Genomic DNA, 27,844 nt, shown 5'->3' with positions numbered 1-27,844 from the left:
CTCATTTGCATATCACTGTGTAGTACATATAAATATGAAATCAATGAAGTTTTCAACATTACTATATACTAGTAGAATACTTTTTTTTATTCAAATCCACTTTTTATTATTCAATATGTGATATATTTTCATAGTATTTCTTTTTGTCAAGAAATTTTGTGCTTACCCATGTAATGCACATTTAAAATCATTCAAAGTATTTTAGAAAAGTGACAGTTTATGTTACTTTTACAAATCATATCTCGTCTTATCGCTTGTGTCTTTGATAGATTTTTCATCAAACTTCTCTTTGGTGAATTACTCTCATTCAAATTAACTTCTTGAAGCAAACAGTAAATTAAAGAAAATTAAGTTCAAACAATCTTAATTTATACTTCAATAAGGTAAAAGTAAGAAATCACACTTGAATATCACAAGACACATAGAAAATGCACTTTACAAAAGGGTTTTCCATATCAAATGTTTTAATCAAAATCACCATCATGTCACACATTCACACTTTAGTAATCACCATACAACACACATTCACATTTTCTAATATGATATTCTCATCGACGACAGCTATAAATATATTCATGGGCTAAAAATATAACCATAGGTATTTGTTAAAATCAATGTATTCTATGATACACCTATGTACATATGCACAAGTTAATTGCTCTTATCAAATGTGAGCAGGGAAGTATTTCATAATGTTGTATGTAAAGTTAGGCATTGTTTAAGAATAACTGGTTCTTGTGCCAAATGACGTACTCCGCATTTTCCTTTGTGTTTCAACAAAGTTGGGCTAAATTCTCTTCTCTAATCAAAATTCGTCAAACTATGATCTCTGCATTTTGATATTCTGTAACAGGCATTTAATTTACAAAGATCGCATATCAATTTTGTTTACAACTGCCGCTGATGCGCAAATTGGATTTACCAAAAGAACGTATTCCAATTATTCTGAAAACTCATGCATAAACCAGTGACCAGCTAATGCTTAAAAATGCCCTGTTGGAGAAAATCTTATGATCATAGGCAGGTTTATATCATATCTTCTCTGAATAGAAACAGATTTAAAGGCTCATGTACACATACAGCAATAAAAGCCCTGTAACATTTCATGAGTTAATTGGTATATGAGGTATAAAAAAGATACAACTCTTCTCATTAGGAAGAGTGCATAGGATTTTTCAAAGTGAGTGGTTTTCAAACAGAATTTGACAACCAAAAAAAGGAAAAAAAGTCTTCACCACAAATTTTATGTCGTTTCGCAACTCAAAAAAATTTGACAAGCCCCCCCCCAAAAAAAGGTCTCCAAAAACAGTTTATAAGGGGGGGGGGGTTGAACCCCTGTAACCATCCCTTGCGTATGCGCTACTGACCTTTCTCATGCAACAAACAACTAAAATCAAATTCTTTAAAAAGGTTGGTGCACAATTGTTTCAGAAAGTGCAAAAAATATGTTTAGAGGACAAGCTCAAAACATTCTTGAATACAGCTCTTAACATGAACTAATAAAATTATGACATTATACAACATCACCATAATGAAATCATAATGCCATCAGTCCTGTTAAACATTTGTGTTGTAGACTCGGAGTGTATAATGAATGTTTTAAGCCTAAGTAGGCAAAATGTCCTGCCCTGAAACTTTCAATTTTGTACAGTGACGTAAGAGGGTCGTCTCATTTCCCTCGCCCTAGAAATTGCCATGCATGGTGACATGCTAAAGATCAGGGTGGCTAAATAAAATTTCTCACATAGACTTTATACAAAATTTGACCTTGACCTTCAAAGCTTCAAAACAAATCTCATTATAGGAATGTTCAATCCATATTTGATAACATATTGTGGGCTAGATATTTATTTCTCACCTCTCAAGTAAATAAAATGTACAATCATATGAGGTTGAAGGGTGATTTCTGATAATTGACCAATAAAAAAAGGAGACAGCATGATATCTAATGACTAAAGGAAAATGTAATGTTATGACCCATTTTCAAAATCTCCTTTGCATAACTGATACTGTAAGAACTACACACTGCTATAATGATGTTTAATCAATTTAAAAGAAAGGGATATTCACATGGACAAGACCCAAGACTTCACAATATTAAAAAGTCTGACAATACTCCTGTGAGGTGAACTGGTACAGAGTGTATGTTGTGTTTGTTAATAGGACAACTAAAATATGTTAAAGATGAGAAGGTATTTGAAAGCCTGGTATCAAAAGTGTCTGAAGACACTGTTTGAGGTAAACTGACTCTGACTGCGATCTAACCTTGGTCTTTTAGGTTTAGGACCGGAAGGTGTTGTCGATGGTCCTGATGCACTCACAGATCGCTTCACCTGCAGATGAAGATAGAGAGAGAGAGAGAGATAAGGGGGTTAGGGCAACAGAAGGATGAAAGATAAAAAACAATTCAGAGAGAAAGAGGGATGGAGACAGAGAAATAAATATAGAAAGATCCAAAGAGAAGAAAGTGATAATGAAAAATAAGCAAAACAGAATTATTAGAAATGTTCAGACATCCAACTTTCACACACCCCTTACATGATGTCATCCAAACACCTAACATCAGACTTCAAACAGACACTAGTCATGATTTCATTCCAAAAATATAATAACTATTTTATATACTGCATAGTCATTCGCTACAATTTCATCCCAATACCTATAACCAGACTTGATATAATATAGACACAAGTCATGATTGCTGTGGTATAGTTGTTAGCTACCACGCTATCTAAACACTTATCACCAGACTTGATATCACATTGATACAAATCATGATTGCTGTTGTATATTTATTAGCTACAACACTATATAAACACCAGATTTGATATCAGAGACACAAGCCATCATTTCATTAATATCAGTCAGTTGTTAAAAGCCAGCTATAAATTTTTCCAAACACCTGAAACCAGACTTAAATATCACAATTTTCAGACACTAGCCTTGATTCATCAGAACACCCAACACCAGACTTGAGTCCAGTTTTAATCTAAACATCTAAAATACACCTACTTTTGGAGGTTCTACGACACTGTCTTCTCCTCCAAAGGAAGCTTCTGCTGACTGAAAGACAAAGTTACGAGTGCTTCTTGGTCCTTGAGGGTTTGTGACTGGTTTCAACATGGAGGCCATCTTAGCCAGGTCATTCTTGCTTCGGGATAAGAAGGATCCTCTTTTACTCTGCAGATTTTTTGTAAAAATCACATATATTTGTATTTTATTCAATTGAAAGGTGTGTAAAGCAACAAGGACAAATGGTCCAAATATTAATTGATGTCTTTGAGTACGGATTAATGATTCAAATCATGTTGTATCATCACAGAATAAACCATGCATTAAACCAATCAAACAATATTAAACATAGAAAGAGAATGAGACCCAGGGGAAAAATAGCTTGAATAAATAAATAAATCAAATGAGATTTTCATTCTTTTTTGCCAAAAAAAGTAGGGAAAAAAAAATCTGATTTCAGGGGAGAAAGTAAGAATGCTTGAACTTGAAATATATTAAAGGGCTAAAAATCTAACCACAAACAATTAACATTAAACATTGATAAATGACATCCAGGGGAGAATAACTTAATAACTAAATCAAATTAGATTTACAATCCTTTTTTTTTGCCAAAAAAGTAGGGACAAATAAAAAAAAAAATCTCTGATTTCAGGGTATAAAGTAAGAATGCTTGAATTATGAAGGCCCAACCCATGCATCTAGAGAAATGAATATCTACTCACGATGATTTTCAGAGGTTTGGGGGTTCCAATCTTATTCTCTTTCTTCTGTTCTTTTTCTTCCACTTCTTGAGTTGGTGTCTCAACTAAAAAAAGGAAAGTAAATATGCGGTATAAGAAAAAAAATGGAAACAAATTTTTTTAACAGTTGGTCAGAATTTCTACTGTCATCGTTCAGACAATATTTTTTAATAACTTTTGTAAAGAGCATCATATGTCATACAAGTGTGCTAAATATGGAAATTATGCATTTGTGAGTAAAGGACATAAAAGGAAAATATGATGATTGTGAGCCAATGATTATTTGACATTAGGGGTGTTCCATCAAATGGAACAAGCATAAGCAAATAAATATTCATCCAAATTGCAAGAAATTGGAACAGACTTTGGGTTTGTAAATATTAAGTAAATTGTTCAGCATATCAACCCCTTGGCTTGAGAAAATTCATAGTAGATGAAAACTTGCTTTCTACACAAGCTTGAACTGTAAAACTCAGTAATCAATTAACATCTCGAAACTGGGTCATATTTCATCTTTGCTGGGGTATTCAAAAACTTGAATTTAAAACTAGAAGAAAAAAAAAAAATATTAAGAACAGTCAGAAAATGCCTTATTTTAGAGTTATATTTTGCCAAGAAAGAGTTCTCTATAGAATAGAAATTAGGAGTTTGCTTTCAGACAATACGAGGTTGTCAGCACTGCCATATTTCAAAAATATACAGCTTTTTTTCTGAGCTGTCCTCAAGTTTATTAAAGAATGACAATGTTTTAACATCCTATTGATGATATGCTGAAGACACTTACCCTGTGGTTTCTTGAAGGATGCTGCCCTGAGACACTTTGCAAACTGACTATTCTCATCTAAAGTTGGGGTCACTGAATCTGGAGTCACTGCACTGGTCTTCTCCTATTACAAAAACATAAACAAGCTGATGATAATTACACAAATAATATACAGGTGTGGATGTGTTATAGGCAATGCATTGCATTAGAGGGTTTTTACAATAAGGCAAGAAACTCTTGCCTTTTTAATTTTTATTAATAAAGGTAGGAAGAATTGTTGTTTGTGGCGACTTATGGGATCATTACCAATGTGAGGGGAAAAACAGCTGACCAGGTCAGTGTCCCGTAACGACGGTTTGCTATGGCTCGGAAATATGAACAATCGTAATTGGTTCCTGGTCAATGTCTTGAACAAAATTTGAAAGAAACTATGATAAGCAACTGCCATTTAGTGTTACAGAGCCAAGCTCTAAAATGCAAACAATGACATATAACACTATTCAGTAGGCCTATGTCAAGCTAAAACTATGGAATTCATCTGATGAGCTCAACCATTCCCTCAACAGTCCTATAAGTTTCAAACTTAAATATACACTTTCCCGTCTTACTCCATAATGTTTTATATTTTATATATAGTGGAAGCGTCGTGGTGTAGCGGTTCTAATCAGAGGCCTAGTTGTGTGTTTGAATCCCACCATGGCCTAGCGTCCGTTGACAAGGTGTCAATCCACAATTTGCCACTCTCCACCCAGGTGTTAAATGGGTACCCGGTAGGATGCGAAAGTCTACATGTAGTATGCCTTGCAATTGAGTTTCGGAACTCTTGTTGGAATGCTCCATAGGGAGTGAAGATGGTGCATACATTGTATGCAGGCATGCAAGGATCCGATGACCGGGGTAATAATATGTCTATATGTCTGTAAAGCACTTAGAGACGTCATTCCGATGTAAGCAATCTATAAATGCGGATTATTATTATTGCCCCCGCCTTTATTTTTTTGTTTGTTGTTGTTTTTTTGGGGGGGTTGTCTTCTTGCCTTTCTGGATTATTAAGGACAAATTTCCTTTATTCTCCTACATAGACCATGTAATTTACATATTTTATGTATTTTGTCATTTGGGAATGACCCTACGAGATCAACATGGCCTTTGTCAATCCACTCCCTCTACATTTTGTTATATATTTTGTCATATATGTACTTTGATTGTATTGATCTGTGGAAATAAATTTGAACTAGAATTTTAATTCGTCTTACGGACGAATTAGGTGATCTGTCTGTGAATCTCATGATTATGATCTATTTTTTTATAATGATCACCATGTCAATGCAGATCAATATGAGCATCATGATATTAAGAGCAGTTTTATTAATGAAAGGACATGTTTAATACTTTTGAAAGACATTATTTGAAAGAAAAGGTTGTAAAAAAAACTTTTCTAAAGAATGACAATTCAAATTTAGCAAGTGATAACACGAAATAGTGAGCAGTGGTGATGAAAGCAAGAATCTAGAATCCAGTTTTGAAAAATTTAAATCAGTATCCATAGACTAGATTTTTGGTTACCTCATGAACAATCATGACCAAATGACCTTTTATTTCTTACATTACGATAGGTAGATTTCATTGCCAGATATTATGCAAGCATGTCTTACATAGCAGGATGGAGAAATTGCATAGACCAAGTGAATAGAAAGCAAAGCAATGAACACTGATGGAGGTATTTGGAATGCGTTCAGCATGTTCTTATAACAATACTTGGCCAACTCTGAAATACCAGTTGCTAGTACACGCATTGTTGTTTTTATGCGTGTATTGAAACGCACAATTCAAAAGAAAAATCAAGACATCAAGGTTGTTGCTAATATCTCATTAAATATAAAACAATCATGTCACTTTAGTACGAATGAACTTCTTATCATGCGCAGAATGGAACCCCAAACTGGCTTATGGGGGTTACACGCAAAATAAGACAAAACTTAATAAATAAAAAAAATAGATCCTGATGGGTTTCGATCCAGGGACCCTCGCATTACAAGGCAGATGCACTAACCATTCGACCACAGTAACTGCCATACACTTTCAAGGCAACGATGAAATATAACCTCAAATTGAATTTTTCAAGTGCAAGTTTTATCATAATGATATACTTTTATACATTGTTAATATTTATGATGATCTCTTGCTTAAAATGATAAGATTGTAAAATAATTTGGAAGAATATAAAACCAGCTACAATATGTAGAAAACCGGGCTAAAAACGACCAATGATTACGGAGTTATAGTCATATTTCCAAAATTAATAAAACGTCATAAAACAAAAATGGAAAATTTTAGTTCTGACGCAAATTTGATGACGTTATGATCAAATTTATTGTCAAATGTGACATGAAATCACATCTACAAGTCCTATTCTATCCGAAGCTAAAATAAAATTTGGGGGTCAACGGACTATCTGAAGAGTTGTATAGAATTTTGTAAAAGCATGTTTTTGCACATTTTTGGCCTATTGTGAACGCGCGCTTGCGCGCGTAATTCAAACTTTGACGGAGGCGCATTCCTTTATTACTGGTCGTAGAAGGTCGGTTAAGGTATCAAATTATTGGGAATTTTATAAAGAATGCATTGATGTAAAATAAAGTGCAGTTGTGCGTTGCGTAAGGACGTTACGCGCGTAAACGCGCGCGAAAACCTGTGAGCGCGCAAATTCCTGAAATGCTTAGAATGACCTGAAACGTACTCTACTTTGATCAAAAAAGTGATTTTGAGCATTTTAAAATTTCGACGCGCGCGTACATGCGCGTCGTGACCTGTACATGACGTTTGATGACATGGACAGTTGACCCTTGATCTGAAGTTAATTTGATGTTAATATTGTTAATTTTTGATGATTGATAATGGAGATATGATTGATAATGTGATTTTACAAAATGGCGCGTAGATGACGTCACGATGACCATTTGACGTTGAACTTGTTTCGTACACATTGTATGATAACTGTCCATAATTGATAATATTTTGATGAAAATTGATTGAATAGTTTTGATGATTTTGGTGGAACAAGAAAAGGGTGGAAAAAGAAAAATAAATAAAAAGAATAAATAAAGAAAAAAATAAAAAAGAAAATTCGTAGAAACACAAGAGGTGATCTGTCAATTGACAGAGTACCTAATTAAATGATCCTACCTCATTTTCTTTCAACCACTGTTCTCTCTGGTATCTCATCAGTCTCCATTGAGTATCTTGATCCTGAGCATCTTCTTCATCTTCCTCCCCATCAGAGCCTGGTCTAAACATATCCATCTGGGAATCTAGATGATATCAAGAAAAGGCACATTCAGACAAAGATGTGTTGTGTGGACAAGTCATCAGGGAGCCCTTAACACAAATCTTAGCGATTGATCTTACAGTTGATGTGTAAGCTTGATTGCACATGTGTCATCTAATCAACCTTACGATCGAGTGCTAAGCTTTTTGTTAGGGGGTCCTGGTGATGGACCACAACTGTGTCTTCTGGCAATATACTAATGGGTAATCCAGGCCAAAAATGATAAGTTGAAACAAGAAAAAACAATGACAATTTCATCAAATTAAAATGAAACATGATCGAGTTATTGAATTTGGGATTTTTTGTACTAATTTGGTGAAAAAGTTGGATGCATGTCATCACGAATATGCGATTAAAGTACCGAGTGGAGTGATGAATTAAAATTACCTTCAAATATGGAAAGCTAGATATGTTTTAAAGAATGTGTGTCATATCTTCAAGAGGAAACGTATGCCTGGGCATGAAATATTAATTTCTATAAATCAGTGTAGTCCTTTTTATTCAAAGTACAGTGCAAACACCTTCTACATGAAAAGCTATTATACCATCGTTTCATTTTCATAAACAGATCACAACTCCACTTTACAATGAGAGAATATTAACAATAAAGGTATTGAGCATACCAAGCAGGAAATCATCTTACCCATATGCCGCCATCTAAACTTGCGTGTTCTACCCTTATTATCAGAATGCAGGTCTCCATCTGGAAGGTACATCTCCTTGAAGATTCTCAATCTACGAGCATCGTCATCATCCATGGTCTTCCTGTAATTCAAAGTTTGTTAAAAGGAATGAATTAACCTTGCCAAAGTAAAAATATGTCACCACTGAGGTGTCAAAACCTTGCATCTTAAAATTTTTTGTAGGGCAGCTCAGACAAGGCTGTATTTCTAGAAATTTGCCAGTGGTGGCAACCTCTTATTGTCTGAAAACAGTCTCCTAATTCCTGTAGAGAACTCTATCTAGGAAAGAGGATTGCTGCTTATGTCATAACTCTAAAGTCGAGCTTTTTCTGAACTGTCCTCAAATTCTTAATTTTGAGATGTAAAGGCAATGTGTATAGACAGCAAGAGAGGTACCAATACTCTGTATTATCAAAAATACATGGAAATTTCAAAATAGCATGGAAGTCATTTATATCTTTAAAAAAATAAACAAAACATATTAGGGTTCAGCATACAGTGTGAAGTCATTTAAGAGCAGGAGGTGAAATGGAAATTGAATCACATCTTTTTCCTTCCAGTATACTTCATTCATGCTTACTAGCAAAAAGGAATTGTGATAGTATCATATAAATATTTTAATTTTAATTTGTGTGTACTCAAAAAAATAAGGCACAGCAATATTTACTAGCCAAATGAAATGCCAGCAAAATGTACTTTACATAAGCAGCTCAATGTAATATATTATGCAGTAGTACAGAGAATACAGGTAGAATTAATTACTTGAAAAAAAAAGTTATTTCTGATATCATTTACATTATTGAATGACATTGAGTCCATGTATCATACTTACAAGTGGACTTTGTTGACTTGATTCCTCAGCTCATCTTCATCTCCCATTTCCTCGTTGACGATGCCTTCAAGATCCTCATCATCGGGTTCATCTTCGGCATCATAGTTTTCGTCGCTATCAGCCTCGCTTCCTGATAACTCGGCTTCATCCTCAACAAAGTTTGCTAAATTGAGTTTCCTGATAGAGCAGAGAGAAAAAACTTTTTACCAAATTGAAAGGACTTATAATTTTTTAAATCTTTAAACTTTTGTTTCTCTCCCAATGGACAATTACCAGTAATCTCATATCCAACTACTAACTCCTTTGAAAAATTAAAAAAATTTAATAGACTGATTGAGAAAGAAAATCGGCAAAAATTCAACATAATAAATCATTTGTATCGAAATATACTCTACTGTAAAAATCAAAGTTTGAAATCTTCAACCTCCTATAAAAAGAGTCTGTTGAAAAAATAACTAGATATTTTAAGCTGGATAAAACAATAAATGTCCACAAAGAATCTATGAATTTTACACATATGTTCAAAGTTGTAACTTACTTGCCATACGTCTTTCCTTTGAAGCCACCCCTGTTGAATTCAAATTCACTATCCAAATCAGATTCATCCCCTCCCTTCTCTGCCTCCTCCTCATCGTCATCATCATCATCGCTCTCGTGTTGTATTATCCTGCGCCTCTTCTTGGGAGCAATTTCCTCATCACTGCTCAGTCCGTTGTGGACGTCGTCATCGCTGTCCGGTCCGTCAGGGTCTGAAGCGATGTGGAAAGAGAGAGGGTCGTCGTCCTCCTCCTTCTTGTCTTTCTCTTCCACCTTCCTTGTTGAGCTAACCTGAGATTTTGCTTCCATTCTAGAAAAAATAATCAGATGATGATAACAGTAAGGTGAAAGGGATTGATAAATTAAGGAGATAAGTAAAAGAAGGAAAGGGAAAAGATAACGAATTAAGATAAAGAAAAGGGAAGAATGATAAATCAAACAAGGCAAAAGAAAGAATGAACATAGGGAACATGAAGATGGGAAAGAGAGATCAAAGATAGAAACGAACATCAAATTTTCTTCAAGATAACAGAATAAAAAGGGGAAAAGTAAAATAAGAGACAAGAGAAAGAGAACAAGTGGAATGCCTCTGGCTGTCTCACCTGCATCACGCGGTTCAATATAGCAGCAGTGCTGACTTTGAATACTACTCTAACTCGCACAAGATGTTCAGCGATACATGGTTACTCTTATGTCCACTTTTTATGAACTAGACCAATAAACTTACAGAGATATGATGGTTATTCAACAAAAAACCCCAACATGGCCAAAGTTCATTGACCTTACATGACCTGTGACATTGATCATGTGACCTGAAACTCGCACAGGATGTTCAGTGATACTTGATTACTCTTATGTACAAGTTTCATGAATCAGATCCATAAACTTTCAAAGTTATGATGGTAATTCAACAGATACACCCAGTTCGGCCAAAGTTCATTGACCTTGGTCATGTGACCTGAAACGCGCACAGGATGTTCAGAGATACTTGATTACTATAATGTCCAAGTTTAATGAACTAGACCAATAAACTTTCAAAGTTATGATGGTAATTCAACAGATACCCCCAATTCGGCCAAAGTTCATTGACCCTAAATGACCTTTGACCTTAATCATGAGACCTGAAACTTGCACAAAATGTTCAGTGATGCTTGATTACTATTATGTCCAAGTTTCATGAATCAGATCCATAAACTTTCAAAGTTATGATGGGAATCCAACAGATATCTGCAATTCGGCCAAAGTTCATTGACCCTAAATGACCTTTGACCTTGGTCATGTGACGTGAAACTCGTGCAGGATGTTCAGCGATACTTGATTAACCTTATGTCCAAGTTTCATGAACTAGGTCCATATATTTTCTAAGTTATGATGACATTTCAAAAACTTAACCTCAGGTTAAGATTTCGATGTTGATCCCTCCAACATGGTCTAAGTTCATTGACCCTAAATGACCTTTGACCTTGGTCATGTGACATGAAACTCTAATAGGATGTTCAGTAATACTTGATTAACCTTATGGCCAAGTTTTATTAACTAGGTCCATATACTTTCTAAGTTATGACGTCATTTCAAAAACTTAACCTCAGGTTAAGATTTGATGTTGCCGCCGCCGTCGCCGCCGCCGCCGCCGTCGGAAAAGCGGCGCCTATAGTCTCACTCTGCTTCGCAGGTGAGAGAAAAATGTAAGAGGATATAAAGAAAGAATGAATAGGTGATAAAACATCAATCTCATGCAGCAGCTCGGGTTCTCATGCATATCATGCTAGTTGTACTGTGCTCCTTAAAAGACCATTTTCAAGTAATAGCTGGAATTGTAAAAAGGACATGTGAGGCTATAGCACTTAGTCCTCAAAATTAAACATACATCAACTAGACAGATGATAATAAAAGACATACCCAGTGAATGTCCCTGAACAAAGGTCTAGTAATTCATCCATGTTGGCTTGAGTACCAGGTCTTTGCGATACTTGAGAGAATGGTCCCGGCTTGTCAGCTTTAGAATCATCCACACCTGAAAGGGAAGGAATACATGATGAATAGCTATAGATTTCTAGCCTGAGATGAATGAGCTGAATCTATCCCACTAATGAATTCACATTTGAACTTCTGGATCTGCATTAACACAACTCAACCATCCAGGGTCCCATTTCATAAAACTTGTCGTAATAACAAATTTTAAAAACAGTTTTAAGCTACTGAAACCATTCAATTTGATTGGCTGATGGTGAATTTGTTATATTAATTGTGCATCTTTTCTTATAGCAAGTCTTTATGAAAAGGGACCATGAAGAGTAAAACAAGTTGGGTGGATAGCACAAAACCAATACAAAATCAAATAATTGGTAATATGGTTCCAGTCTGTTTATGAATTTTAGGGTCTTGAATGTCTACCATGGCTTCAGGTAAAGAATTCCAATCAGTTAGTTTTCCCGGTAGAAATTAATAATTGAAAGGTATCTTTACTGCAGCTGATTCCATTATATGATTTATTGTGAGATCATCTGGTTTCTTCTGGTGAAAAAAGTCAACTGCTCAAAACAATGTCCAAAAAGTCCCCAAATTATCAATAAAATCTCATTCAACCCTAAAATAATGCTAATTATGTGAAAGGTGAGGATGTATTCATGTTAAACGTATTTTTGTTCTCATACATCTTTGATTAGAATGGATTCTCAAGTGTCATTAGTAGTTATATAGTGTGGCAGATACAAAGTTTGCCCTGTACAAGTATTGTGACATCACTTCTCAATGCGCAATATTTGTATTGATTTCTATGTAAACAGAATTGTCACTTTTTCATGTACACAAAGTCTATGGGGAAATGGGATTTCTGTTTTCAGACATGCTGAAACAGAATTTAAGATTTTCTGAAGCGAAAAAGGCAATTTTTAGATACGGAAAATCACTGTCCCTAAAACTACAAGTAATAATTCCAAGATGTATCACTTTGATCAAGTTGTAAATACGCCCCAGATCATTTTCTGCTACCAGTACACTTACAACATTAATACCATTTAATACCATTTATGAAGATAAAGAAGCATAAAGTAGAAAAGATAAAGCTTACCTTGTGTTGCAGTGAACTGTCCAGAACACAGACCTAATAGTTCATCCATACTCTCTTGACTCTCCCCTTTCTGAGTTTGAGTATTTTCAAACATAGTCTTCATCTTCTTGGAAGACGACGATGACTTCAAGTTGAGAAGTCTGAAAGATTGTGAAAGATAGAGGTGCAAAAATTTCAAAGGATAAAATTTATGGAGTCTGAATCAAAGAACACCTAAACATTGTAAATTTTGAAATGCATGTTATGAAAGGAGTGGTTATCATAGAGATAAATGCATGTAAAGCGAAAGATAATAGCACTGGTAGCTTCAAGGGAAACAAAATTGATAAAAATTATGTCAGTTTTTACTGGCCCAATGGGTCCCAGCCAGAAGACCAAGAGTGTACAAGACCTAGGTTCAAATCATGAGCCTTGAGCTAATCATAGGTGTCATAGTAGTGGACAGAGTGTGCTTCCCAGCACATTCTGTGTAATTTTATGATGCTATTAAAAAGATTCTTTATTCATATATTCATACATAAATATGCCCTCAGTTAGAACTATGTTGAAAGATGAGGGACTAAAATAACTTGAAGTCTAATAAAAAAATATATACATATACATTGCTCTATTTTTTCACCAAATAAAGAAAGGTCCCATTCAAAAGAAGGTTGCATATTCCATAATTACAATCACTTACCCATTCTCATCCAAAAATTGTGTTTGGGTTTCATCTTCGAAGGAGAAATGGAAGCTCTGTGATTCTGTGACCTGCTGCGAGTCTGTAATGGTTGGCAGACAAGGCGAGTCTTCACGGAATAGATCCTGCGAGTCTTCAACAGGTAGGGTCAGTTCATGACGGGAGACAGTCTAGATAAAAGATGGGTAAAGGGGGGAAATATGAGTAGGGTTGCGATGGTAAATTGAATCTAAAAAGTGATGATAAAAATGAAGTTGCATAATAAATATCGAAAATAAAAACTATATCCATCTATTCATTGACAATATCTATGTTTTTACCTCAAATAAAGTTGGAAAAGCTTCAACTGTAAGCATTTTCAAAATGTATTCATTGATATATCAATTGCTTTATCAATTTATTAATTGTAATCTTTTTTAAATAGGCCTATCTATTATTCTTACAGTTGATTTCAATTAATAGAGAATCACACAAGTATTATGTTCATCAAGATAATATCGAATGAGAAGCTTGAAGATTTTGCTAATGTCCACAAATAGTTACATGCACAACACGAATGATATTCAAATGAGAGACCCAGACACCTAATGATGTCACACTCACTATATTTTTATATTCCATTACATCAATTACAATTTTACTTCCGATTGGTGGTGAGATCAATGGAAGGGTATAAGAACAGTTAGCAATGAGAATAAATGTGCTGTCTCTCTTGACTGTGGCTTTTACCTTAGCTGAGACACTGCTGAGAGTAGACTGATGTCTGGAGAATGGAGTGAAGGTGTCGCTTTTGGTCGAATCTACGCTGGTTCTTCCAGACCTGGTCATCCCACCCTGTGGTTGATGGGCCGGTATTAATGATGTCATTGCTTCAAAGCTCGTATCAAGACTATTGGAGCTGCTGTCTTGGCGTACCGGCGCTGGGAGAACAAAGCTCATACTGTCTTTGCTTGAATCTGGAACAATGACAGATAAGTTTGAAGCTATAACTGCAACAAAATTTTAACCAAACAACAGATAAAGAGTGCGATACAGAGCTGCCAACCTTGTGCAACCTAAAAGGTGGTCACAATGGCAAAAGACAAGAGGGGAATTCAAATAAATAGAAAGAAAATTCTCAACACCACCCTTAAAACAAGACCTGCCAGACCCTGGAGATGAGAACTGTATGCAGTGATACTCAAAACTTTCTTTTTGAAATATTGACCCACAAATGACATTTGGTCTACTTACCTCAAATTACATTCATCCAATTACCTAAACTTGTGTAATTTTAGGAAATAGAGACATATAGAAACAATTTTTCTAAATAGGATACAATTTTTTTTAAATTGTTTAGAAAATCACATTTCATGAAGAAAAAAAAACGTAATGCCATAATTTGGTAGCAAAACAGTAATAATTGATAAAATAGTCGCACAAATTGCACATTAATCTACATCCTCAACTTGAGAAAAAAACAATATTTGCTAACCAAATCATCAACTTTAGGGCAAAGCCATCAAAGTGATAATCAATAGATGTAAAAACCTGGTAATATGACCTAAAATGAAGCATACTTTTTGAGTCTGCATACATACCTGTCTCTTTACTTGCACTCCATGTGACTTTTTTACTACTGGAGTCTACTCTACTTATGGGAACCTGGAAGTCACTAACGGTAGAGTTTGTAGCACTATCAAACATCTCCATGGTCTTACTACACTGGTCCAATGCTGACAGAGTCCTTGGTGTCTGTGCTGAATTAAAACGGCCAGAATCTAAGGGTGAACGAGATAGAGAAACAGAGAGAGAGGAGGCTAGACAGATGAGAAGAAATGTACATGTAAATTGGATGAATTGGAAATAATCTTTTACATTGTTACATCACTTCAGTGCTACAGAAATTTGTGGTGACAAATGGACAGTAGAGAAAATATTTTATTTCACAAAGAGAAATTTTCAAAACTGGGTATATCATTCCATCTCTTGTACATAGGATTTTTTTTAAAGATAAGTGTGTATTAGAAACAACATGACACAATTGAATTCAGAATGAAAGATTTTTTTCCATTGTATTCTCCAACAAAGAACTGGGAGGGGAGATAGGATGACATTAATGACAAATTTAGAAATTCAATACATTCTTACTTTTAACTGCAGTTATTCAAATTTACTGGTTATTAAATAACTTTATACAATATCAGAGTTGATTTCTCAGAGACAAATGGACAAAGAGATAATTCATTCTATTTTTACCTTGTAAAGCATCGCTTATTTCAGTATCAGTATCTTCTGTGCCTGTGGAGTCCAAGCGTAGAGTTATTCCTTTCTCTTCCTCACCATCATCAACATCATTGACTACCATTGCCCTCTTTGCGGTTCCTTTCCTCCGGCTTGGAGAAATCTCATCATCGCTATCGACTGGGCAAGACACCTTATCAAGTGATCGGGACTTCTTTTTGAGCTCCTTGACAGTGGTATCGTCCTCTTCTTCCTCTTCATCATCCATGTCATCATCTTCATCATCATCACTTTCGGCCTCTTCATCAAGGAACTCATTGCCAGGCTGGAGTAAAAACAGAATATGAACAGAATATAAAATATAGTGGTAATAGTAGCTTTTTGGATAACTTGTTAAGTATAGGCATGCAGCCTGGGGGGGTGTTGGCAGGGGCAGTTCCTCCCCCCCCCAATTTTTTTTTTGAACACTTACATTTTTACTGAAAATTTTCAAAAAGTAAACCAGCAGTACACACCAAATCCTTTAATTTCCCTTTTCAAAATGCAAAAACGCCCCGATAAAGAGCTCCGTAACTTTGCCCCCTTGCTTTCGAGTTTTTTTTTCAAAAAAGTTCATGCATCCTGCCCCCCACGAAAACAATTCCACATATGGCCATGAGTACAGGACTCATCTGCCACATGATTATAACAGGACTGCATGATCTTGCAAATTGGTATTTCCATTACTACTTGCTAAAAACTCATGATATAACTTTGTGTCCTTCATAAATAAATGTCAAACGATGCTAGGCAATGTTCATACCACTTTTTCTGCTAATGCTAACAAATATTACAGATGTGGAGAAGGGTAGGAAAAAAAAAATATTGGATAGGAATGAAGTTGTTATGACACATTCCCCTGGAAGCCTGTTGAGTTGGTTAGTGGTGATTATGGTTTATATTTTGAGCCACAACTTTAACTATAGCCATACCTCATAATCTGCATCTTCTTCTTCCTCCTCTTCATCGCCTATCCCTCTCTCCTCCTCCTCTTCGTCCGTGTCACTACCTTCTGTCAATTCTGCTTCATCCTCATCATCTTCTCCTCCTTCAAATCCCTCTTCATTATCAAGCTTAAAGACCTCTTGTCTCTTCTTTCTCTCTTGCTCTCTCTTTACCCTCATGGTGGCTTGAAGGTTCTCCTTCAGGCGACAGAGTTTAGCACCTGCAGAAGACACGTATCCACAAGTCCAGTAAAGCAACCCATTCAAAAGCAGCTCCAAATAAATGGAGATTTACTTATAACAGATGATGGAATTTAAGAATATCATTTAACAACCAGTTAAAAAAATTGGAAGTAATGCATTATAGCTAATTACTTGTCTGGATTTTCAAAACAGACAAAAAAGTAAGATTATGATGTATATAGGTCAGGATGGTGTGAATGCAGTTACACAGCAATGTCTATTATGATTGATGTGCACCAGAAGTAAAATTGTACACCACTGCTTTTAAAATTGTAAGACAAAGTGCCTATAAACATGTCAGAATTTTCAACAATTGAATCTAAGAAACAACAGAAATCTATCTGTAATTTTTGTTATTCCTTAACAATAGATTTAATACAGAAATTAACAGGGAGGCACAAAAGCTCAGTTAATAGAGCAATGGTTTCTGAGTTTGATTCCCACTTGGTGCGCCAGTGCCCTTTGGTAAGGCATTTATCCTCATTACCAGGTCCCTCTGTGAGGGCCATCAGTCCTCTGGTTGGTTACTTGCTTATTAGCATTCATGCTTTATTAGCAATCAGGTAAAAAAAATATCAACATCACCATATTAAGGATGATTCAGAATACAAGATTTGTGTATTGTGAAATAATCATGATTGAGTATCCTACACCTTCTTCATGAAACACTCTTCTACTGACATACCTGGAACATTTAGTGTAGGATCTAGTTCCTCTGCTTTTTTATCTAATCCAACAGTGAAAGTGTGATGTTTCAAATCTTCTTTTCCATCTTCCCCTTTCTCTTTCGTCACAATACTGAATGAAGAGAAAAACAATTTTGATATCAGAAAATACATTAAAATGTCAACTATAACACAACTATTGAAATAGTGTGCAAAGAATACATGTTTTATCATAATCACTACAGGTACATGTATATAAAAAATCTAAGATGGTGAAATACAGGTGCAAACACTTGTTTGGTGTTTGAATTTGAATAAAATTAATATTCAACATTTATTTCACAATATTCATGTAGTTTATAAAAGAAACAATGACATTTATAAATAATATTCAAAGGGAAATGATTCTACCCTAATAAGTTGAAATGTAGCTGCTTTCCATCTGCTTTTCTTAGTTACTTTTCCTCTCTAGTCCTATAAAAACTTACATGTACCTAATCAGAAAAAATAGAATTCCATTGGTGAGATAATAGTCTACCATATAATTGCATCACAACGATACTAAAAGTGTTAGAAATTACCTGGGCCTCGCAACAAAGGTCTGTGAAGAATTGGAAATATGAAAGACCCACTCTTATTGGTTTCTGGTCGGTGTTTTAAACAAACTGCACAAACAACAATAATCTTGAGACTGGTCATTGGCATCTAGCAATTGATAGTAAACCTGTATGTAAGGAGCCCTGATGAGAAATGTACTTACTTGACTTGAACATCTTTTTGATGTGTCTTCTTGACATGTTTTGTATGCTTCACAAAGCGCTTCATCAGCTTGAAGATGCCCTTCTCTTCTGCTGAAGGCTCCTCCCCTTCATCCAAATCAATGGTAATCTTAGGTCCGCCACTAAGCTTTGGTTGTGCCCCTTTTAATCTGTTCAGCGATTCCTGGAGGCGTTGCAACCGCCTTGCCTGTGAAGACTGAGGGTCGGACTGAGTTGAGGTAGTAGGAGGTGGAGTCTTGAACAGTGGCGTCTGGATTTCTTTTGGTGATTGCTGTGATGTCTCAGGCAAGCCTTGTTCTTCTTTGGGAGATTCATTATTTGATGGTTCTGTTGGCGAAAGCTCTTTTGTATTTGAGTCTGATGATACTGGAGAAGTAACTGATTTCCCATCAACTACTGGAGTGTTACAGCTACTTTCTGCTTCTGCATCTTGCTTCGATATATCATTGGTTGCCTCTGGCTCAGTTTCCACTGCATTATCAGTATCAACCTTATCAGTTTCACTTGGTTTGGCTTCTGCCCCAGCCTCCATGGAAGAGCTCTCAGAACTCTCTTCACAATGGACTTTGTTTTCAATATTATCTTGCACTTGTGATGTTAAAAGATCCGGAAGGTCATCAATTTCTTCTGTGTGAATTTTTTTTACTGTACTTTCTTCCTCTGTTGAGGTGTTCAATAACTCTTTGCCACGAATTCTGTTCAAATATCAAATAAAGCATTGTAATCATCATAACACTTGGGTCCCATAACACAAAGGTTAGTAATTAATCGTACGCTTGATTGTACATTGTAGTCAATGGAATCAATCGTAGAAAAGTGTTTCTACAATCATAGCTAAGCTTTGTGTTATGGGCCCTTTAATAGTGCAATAAATGTTGGTCAAAATGTGACTGCCATACTAAGTATTCAACAACTAATATATAGCTTAACATTTTGGTTCATTCAATTCATGAGCAAATTCACTTTTAAATCAACAGATATTCTGCCAAAATTTGACCACACAGCTTACAACTTTTGGGGCAGATAAAAAACTGATCAAAATCTTAACATTTAAGATATTGCAAATCTAACCACAATTCCTCAAAAAAGTTATTTTCTTTTTTTAACAAAATCAAGAAAAAATATTTCATATTTCACCTCCAACTGGTGGCTTCATCACTGTGTCGTTGATGGCGAGATGCCACGAACGGTACCGTGCGAGAATGGGATTATATACATTTATTTATTTTGCACTTTTCCTCTCCCTCTTACATTTCTCTCTTTATTCCCTATTGTCTGCCCTGCCCCCCCCCCCTTCTCTCTTTTATTATCCTTCCTTGATCCTGCTTTTGCACATTAAATTTTAAAACATGCTTTGCTCTAAAAGCATCATACATGTAAGTCATCATTATTCTGAAGATCAGGGGAGCATATCATCTACATTTTCATCTAACAAGTTGTCAGACTTTCCTTAATTTTGATTGAGTGAGAGATACTTTTAATATGGTAACTGTCAGATAAAATGTAAGACAAGTCCTTTCATGAAACACTCTCCAGAAGCCCTACATGAACAAAATATTGATAATGAAGTTTGCGTGATGGAGTGTTATTCACATTTTGCTCTGTTATTATACATTATTTGATTTATCTAAGATTTTTTATCTTTAATACTGAGAGTATAAGAAAATATTTTCTCATATTTGCTTTAGGGCAGGTCTAGATATCAAAATAGGCCTTAAAACAGGAAGATTAATAACCACATACCTTGGGACTCTACATCCAGTGGGCTTCAATGAAGTAAGACTTGGCTTTTTGTTGAACAATTCATCCAAACTCAGAGGTTTGGGGTGATGATATGGAATCTGTATCGTAGACTCTGTGTAAAATTAAATACCAGTATATCAAATACTTTGTTAATCGAGGGTCCAGTTTTCTTAAGTCTTCTGATATCAACAACATCAAAATTATAGTACTGAAAACTCCTGGAATGGTTGGATTTGATCGGCTAATAGCAAAATTGGTCATGAATGAGTTTGTATTTGTTATTGATAACAAGCTCTATGAAACAGAACACTTCACTAATCATTGATAAACAAATGATAGAATTCCATGGTATTCAAGTTTGCTCTCTGCCAATGAAAAGGCAGAATTCAAAAGATTATCACAGTACGGTAGCTGTTATCTGCAATTGACAGTTTTACGAAACATTGGAATGATAACCAATTTGCTTAACCCTATAGACTGGGCTATTTTGACGCCTAAGAAGACTGGGGGGGGGGCTGATCAGCCCCCCTCATGATCTCGACCGTCAATCGTGCAATCGTGATGAATATTGGCACACACATTACCAGAGATGCCAACTTTTGGAAATCAGAATTAGGGAGGATTTGCAAACCGACACCAAATTATGTGCGCGTAGCGCACATCTCGAGCGCGGAGCACTCGACCCTTGCGGCCGGGGTACAGCTCTGGGTTTCTAGATGCTCTCTGGTGCAATCTGACCCTTATTTTGGAGCATTTCACATGTTTTTAAAAAACATTGTTCCCACTTTTTCAACATAAAAAATATCAAATATGCGTTATTACATGTAAAAAAAAATGAGGGGACAGTAGAAGAAAAGTACCTGTTCAACAATGATAACGAGGAACTATCAGCTATAGGCAGGTTATGTTCCACTATAATTGAGTATAAATCCAGTAAAGACAAGCTCAGCGCGGTAAGGTCTACCTGTATAAAAGATCTTGTCTTCGTAATGTCCGTATGCTCCCAGAGTCAGACCTCCGTGCTCAACTGAAATGTCGACGCTGCAATTGTGCAAAATGCTTGGTAAATTCCTCTTTCCGGCTTCCGAATACACGGATACTAGAGACTGTATTCAGTCTTATACTTCTGAGACCATTTCTTGGACTTCTTTTGATGATTTTCCACCATTTCGTGTCAATATCAACCCATCAACACGCCGAAATCACACACCGATATTCCACCGCACGACTCGACAAATCCAGCGGCCGCAAGCACAAACGGTTCACGAAGCTAGCCGGGCCTACCGGCTTGGTGCACAGTGGATTCCCATTGGGCATATCACATGCACAAGCTTTTCGCTGCTCCTTATTTGTCTGCCTTTCACACAGAATTTAGTAGCAGCGAACGTAATGGAGTTAATACATGCTAAAATTAGCAGACGATACATGTACTTCCAATCCAATTTGATCAATGCAAAAAAATCGTAATTTCGGGAGGATAAGGATGGTAATCGTAAGGGCGGGAGTTGGGATGAATTTTCGGGAGCCTCCTGATGAAATCGGGAGGGTTGGCATCTCTGCGTTACCCATGGCATTATCTACAAAACTATGACATCAAATTCTGCAAAAAATCTCATGTCTCATTAATTATGCTAATTTATGCGTAAAATCATAAGTTTGCTTTAATTAATAAAATAATGCCCCTGAAATGCTAATTTTTCTTTCACAAACTCTAGATAGGCATCTGATCAAATTTATTTAGAAAAAATTTCAAAATCACATTTATTTTCTTATGTATTCTATTGTTTTCTAAATTTCTTATGTATTTCTCTGTTTTTCGACTTCTTGTTTTTTATTGTTTTTTCAATGGAAATTGTCGGGGACTTTATTTTGACTATAAACAAGATAAAATTAATTGATTTTAAGCAGTAAAAGGAAAAATGATACATTTATGAATTTTGGCTAAGAACACTATTTGCATTGGATTTGTACACAAATTCACATTTTTGAGTAAATTTGGGTCTGCATGCACTTACGAAATGTTGCATAATTTTGAATCCGCATACCCGGGGGTCCCAATTTTGGTCTCAAAAGTTGCGCGAGACTTGAAAGTAAAAAGTCAGCGAGCGACGCGGTCAAAAAATGTCGCGCGGTGGATTTATTGCGAAAAATGTCAAGGGGGGCTGATTCAGCCCCCCCCCCCAGTCTTTTTAGGGTTAAACTTGACATTTTTTTACAGGATTGGAAAGTTAATTAGTGGTGATGTATGAACTTACCTCTGACAATTCTTTGAGATTCACTATGGATCTGCTGTAGTTCATCCTTGCTGATTCGTTTCCTCCTCATAGACTGAAATAAAAACAATCAAAATTTTTAACTATCAACTATGTATAACACACATATCTAATTGTATCAATAATTGAACACTATTGAGACATGTCACAAATTTAAGAGACTGACCAAAACATCAGAGTCTAAATATTTCGAAAGACAGTTATATTTGATTCCACTTCAAAGAAAATCATTATACCACCAGTATAAGCTAAGATTGTGAACGTGATTTAATTTTTTAATGTTTCACAAGTCCCAATATCCATTTCGGTATTTGGCAATAAATTTGAAACCAAGACAGAAAATTATAATTATAATACTTGAAATGTTATATTATTTATAATACTACATAACATGCCTCTAGAAACCACCTCCTGTTGATGGAGCCTTGAGACGGAGGCATGTTAAAACCTTACCCTCTTATCCCCATTAGACTCTTCTTCCTGATCTTGAGGCGGTGGTGTTAATTGGAAAGCTATTTCTCCTTCCTCATCCTCACCACTACTACTATCATCGCTGCTTCCTACAGTCCTTCCACTTTTCTTTCTTTCTCTCCGCTCATCATCATCAGTGTCATTGTTACTGCTATCACTTCCTTCGTCGCTTTCACCACTGCTTGGTACATGCCTTCGAATCTTCTTTTTTTCTTTCTGTTTATCATCATCACTTCCTAGAACATCACTATCATCGCTACTCCCCACTGAGCGATGAATATTCTTTTTTCGTTTGGGTTTATCATCATCATCACTCAGGCTATCGTTCTCATCACTACTCTGTACTCGTCTACGAATCTTCTTTTGTTTGGGCTTGTCATTGTCCGATTCATTATCGCTGTCATCTTGTTGACTACCCTCCATTTGATCAGCATATGCTTCCTTATCTCTTTCTTCTTTTTCACTGTCAGACCCTAAATCTCCTGCACAAAACAATCAGAATGGTGCAAATAGTTATTGCTTCCAGTGGAAGTGCTAATTAAAGATACTTAAGTTTGCATTAGTCTTTTGTGTATAATCATTGTTAAATAAACTCCTTTTGGGACCTTAAGTGGTAGGAAAGTCTCATTTCTCTGTAGACACAAACTTTGAAAATTCCTTGACTAAATCAATACTACTAAATAATGTCTAAAACAACTGTTTTGTAATGTTGCATTTTGTATTGATTTAATATCAGAAAGTGTATTTTAACAGAGACTATCTTTAACAATCTCACTGAAAAACCTTATGGTCATGATCTTAAAATGAGTTAGAACAGAATCCAAAAAAATGGCCACCCAAGTATAATGTGAAAATCAAGGGCCAAGTTATTGTTGTAAGAATGCATTATTGCTGATAAATGAACAAAATAAGCATGTTACCACAAGACACGAGCAGACAGTGTGCATGAATTAGTATCAGTATGTTTAGTTTGTAGAAATAAACCTTGGAATTTAGAGACTTTCTCATCAATTTATTGTTTTTACTGCAAATGTGCTTGAGTTAACTTTAACCAAGTTTATGTAGCCAAATGGGTTCAAACATTTACCTTGATCCAAAATACTTGGTATTTTCTCTTCATCTTCATCATCACTCAGGATAAGCCGATGAGTTTTAGTGGGTCCCTTCTGTCTGGCTTTCATTCTGACTATCTCCTCATCACTTTCATCATCATCTGCATCAAACAGGTCAGAGTTAATCAAAGGGTCTGGTGCCTACATTGGAAGATAGATAGGAACAAGAGAAAACTTCAAAATCCTTCTACTTAGTTCTCTAAAATATCACAAGACACGGACATGACATTGATTGCTTTGTCTATGTAATGTAGATGAACATTTTCACTCTTGTATTGATATAATAAACTATGTACCTGTCTTGTGGTCAGGTTTCCTCATTTCTTCTACAAGGTAATGATTACAGTATCACTAAAAAAATATTGCCTTTGAATTAAAACCAATGGGATATTGTGCTTCAATAATGCAAGAAAGGAAAGAACATAATTTAACACTCCAAATATGTGAACAAACTAACAAAGTCTACTTCAAGTTTTGGTTAAGTCTCCCACTGGACCAGTGAAATTCAGTACTTTATTGTGTGAATCATGCTGTTATTTTCGTGGGATTAATTTTTTTTTTAATTTGGTGGCTTCAAAACATATTCGCGGGTTTTTAAATTCGCGCTTCACACTTCATAATCACAAAGTCACTTCCTTCTTGCCCATCTGTGAATGGTTTTAATTAAAATTTCAGCAACAAAATTGTATTTTCTGATCATAATTCAGCATTGTTTTGATCTAATCATGAGCTTTTGTGACATTTAGCGGAACTTTTCTTTGCGGACGCTAACGTGGGTGAAGAACAATAGAAAACAAGATGGTGGCGTAAACATCGGGCAATCCTCTTCCGTCCTTTCATGATATTTTTTTCATTTTTTTTAATGAATTCTTGTTTAAAAATGAAATCCATAGCATAGAAATGTCGGAAATGAAGTTATATCCCATGTACATCATTTAGCGCTAGATCTTTTAGAAAGAAAGTAGAAATCTCGGGGGCAAAAGTCAGAGATGCCAAGTTCAAAGACCAGCTATGTGTGAGATTTTCTGTGAATCTGAGTGAGATCACAGACATTGTGTACAATGTATATGGGGATAGGCTGTGAAAGTTGCGCGAGACAGAGATTTGAGGGGATGAACAAGAATCCAAATGCTTTAGTCTCACGCATAATGCGTGAGACTTGGTAGCTCTGAAAAGTTTCAGGTTTTTGTGTGGTACACACAAATGAGAAAGGAAGACCAGGGTCCGATTGCACGAAACGGTCTTTGCGAGGACCGTCTTTCGTGTCGCCCATCTTTTATGATACGCTATAGGCGGAGTGTTTCTGAAATTCATGATTAAGAATACGATTCGTTAGTTTGCTTTTAAATCAAACTTTATACAATTTCATGATAAATCCAATCATTTTATAAACAAATATTTTGTTTAATTTAACGAACGAATGAAATATGTTTGCAGATGATTTATTTAAAATGCGTTTCACATGGCGCATCATAAAAGATGGGTGACACGAAAGACGGTCCTTGCAAAGACCCTTTCGTGCAATCGGCCCCTGGCTTCATTGAGAGTAACCTTACGGTAGTAAATGATTTTTACTCTCTAGAAGCCTCCTGTCTAGTCTGAAGGTCATTTCTCTTCAAAGACACAAAGAAAATGTGATGATTATTTATGAAATAAGAAAAATATTTGTTTTCTCCAGACACCCTAGATATCATATCTAGATCTACTTAGGCCTAGGCCTAATTACAATTTTTATTAGCGTCATGAAACGATGATGTATAATATTACCGACAACTCTTAAAGTAGACAACCGAAGAATCAAAAGTATTTTATAATGACTTTTTGTGGTCATCATTGTAAAGGGGAAGTATTACTAATCAGATATATATAACTTCACTTTTTAAAATAGTGATTAGAGTTTGCAGAAATCAGCTCTCAAAAATGACTTATTTTCATGGCATATTTCTGCTTTCGTCCGTCCTCTGGCGAGCTCCAGCTGAGTGACGTCACACCAAGAGCAGTGAGCAGCTGAGCTGACAGCAGCCCATTGAAGACGATCTTTCCAATCAGCGTTTTTGCTCTTAGAATTGTTTATTCCTCTCAAGATTGGTCTTATTACATAGATAAAAGTTTGAATTTTCTGAACAGTAAAATGAAATGCACATTTAACATATTTTGGTAACCGATATTTAGCTTAGAAAAAATTATTTCTTTTCAAGAAATATACGTGAATAAACAAAGCATATTTTCACTTAGAAATCATGCTTGCACCACATTGATATTATTATCAATATAAAGCATAGACATTTGTCTTCACGACTGAATAAAAATTATGAAATTTAATTACGTAGCAAGTTCAGGAACCACAAAAAAACACGGCAATATTCATCGCGAAATGATTGGAATTGCAGTTGGATTGCCGAAGCATTGCGAGGCAACAGCAGCGAACGCACTTTGTTTATATATCATTATGAACCCGGCAGAAATAGAGACAGGGTCTATGGACAAATCTCTACGCACGCAGGTTTTTTTTTAGTGCGGGGATCCTGGTTCGAAACTCATCGATTTTTTTTTTTTTTGTTCGGGATTTTTTTATTTTTTATTATATTCCTTCCCCCTTCCTACCAGCTCTTTTTTCTCTTTTTATTTTCATGTGCGATTCTATTCAGACCTGTATTTATTAAATCTTACTTCTTAATTGCTGCTTTTGATTTTCAAGTTCTTGATTAGATTCTCTACTTATAATTGTTTGGGCAGCGACTCACTCACTGACTGGAGTGGAGCAACACAATGACGACTGCAGTGGACAAAATCGGTCTTTACAGTCCACAATTCAATAAAAACGGGCAAAGGAACACAGTTCTGATTCACGTTTGGTCTGAAGTTGTCGAAAACAGAAATTGAATATCACATTACATGAAGAAAACGGTAAATTCGGAAGATATTGAACAGGTTAGTAAACTGTAAGGTGATTCAGTGCATGATGCACAGAGAGATGATGAGCTCGTCGATTGTCATGATTGTGTGACGTCATTATTCTCGACCGTTTTCGGCTGCGTGATTGTCGGTCTGGGGGGCTGAGAAGGGTGTCTAATAATTTCATTTCTTGCATTTCCACAACATCTATAAGACTTTTTAGTGACATATTTGTGTATAAAAAGACAATAAAATACCTTTCCATCCATACATGTATATAATTTGTCTATTCTATAATCATCACTTTCGTGAATTTCTCCGTGTGTATACTTTAAATCCGTAGCGTGCCCAAAACACGTTTGTGGTGCAAGGTTAGTAAGTATAGTATACTATTAACCTCGCAATACGTGTGTGTCACTGAGTGGCTTTGCCCAATCCAATGACAATGACTCACACAGCACTGCACCTGAACATTCACACACAGCTCTGGCCCACCCGCCCCGAAACGAACCGGGACGGTACGGCACACAACAACAGCAGCTTTCGCTAGCCTAAAGAGCTGCAGCCACAAATTTTTCAAGTTGAAAACGTCTTTCACTCACCCGTATTGGAGCTGATTCTACACCGAGCATGGCGAATTTGTTGAGTAGAGTAGCTTGAAGAATAACCTTTTTAAGCCTAAGGAATTCCAATGACTTTAATTGCAGTAGAAATATTGAAAAAGGAAAATGTCACGCAGTTCATAGATTTTTGTCTTTCAATTTATTTCATGTTTTCGCGCTCCAGCTGCTGCGCGCGCAATATTTACGGTCG

At 35.7% G+C, this 27,844-nt stretch overlaps 1 protein-coding gene across 1 annotated transcript; it reads right to left on the bottom strand.

The window, feature by feature from the left end:
• Positions 1-446: 446 nt before the first annotated feature.
• LOC121418638 (claspin-like) lies at positions 447-27,844 on the bottom strand. The gene is made up of 22 exons (XM_041612612.1): positions 27,634-27,844; positions 24,112-24,277; positions 23,007-23,506; positions 22,536-22,608; positions 20,281-20,392; positions 18,519-19,232; positions 17,779-17,891; positions 16,839-17,071; positions 15,883-16,192; positions 15,225-15,404; positions 14,374-14,600; positions 13,645-13,814; positions 12,966-13,105; positions 11,795-11,909; positions 9,897-10,205; positions 9,359-9,535; positions 8,487-8,608; positions 7,702-7,826; positions 4,537-4,639; positions 3,735-3,817; positions 3,013-3,180; positions 447-2,333 (listed from the first exon to the last, which is right to left on the bottom strand). The coding sequence occupies exons 1-22, from the start codon at positions 27,661-27,663 to the stop codon at positions 2,211-2,213; spliced, it is 4,293 nt and encodes a 1,430-aa protein (XP_041468546.1). The 5' UTR covers positions 27,664-27,844; the 3' UTR covers positions 447-2,210.

Source organism: Lytechinus variegatus, chromosome 7 (assembly GCF_018143015.1).
Source record: "Lytechinus variegatus isolate NC3 chromosome 7, Lvar_3.0, whole genome shotgun sequence".
NCBI classification, from domain to species: domain Eukaryota; kingdom Metazoa; phylum Echinodermata; class Echinoidea; order Temnopleuroida; family Toxopneustidae; genus Lytechinus; species Lytechinus variegatus.
This window is presented reverse-complemented; position numbering and strand designations above follow the sequence as displayed.

Bases quoted from the DNA above. Each gene is read 5' to 3' on its own strand.
- LOC121418638 (XM_041612612.1), bottom strand. From the start codon at position 27,663: ATGCTCGGTGTAGAATCAGCTCCAATACGG. The intron at 17,072-17,778 runs GTATGTCAGTAG...TGTCTTCTGCAG, and splicing joins TCCTACACTAAATGTTCCAG to GTGCTAAACTCTGTCGCCTG. The intron at 16,193-16,838 runs GTATGGCTATAG...TTTTTACTCCAG, and splicing joins AAGAAGATGCAGATTATGAG to CCTGGCAATGAGTTCCTTGA.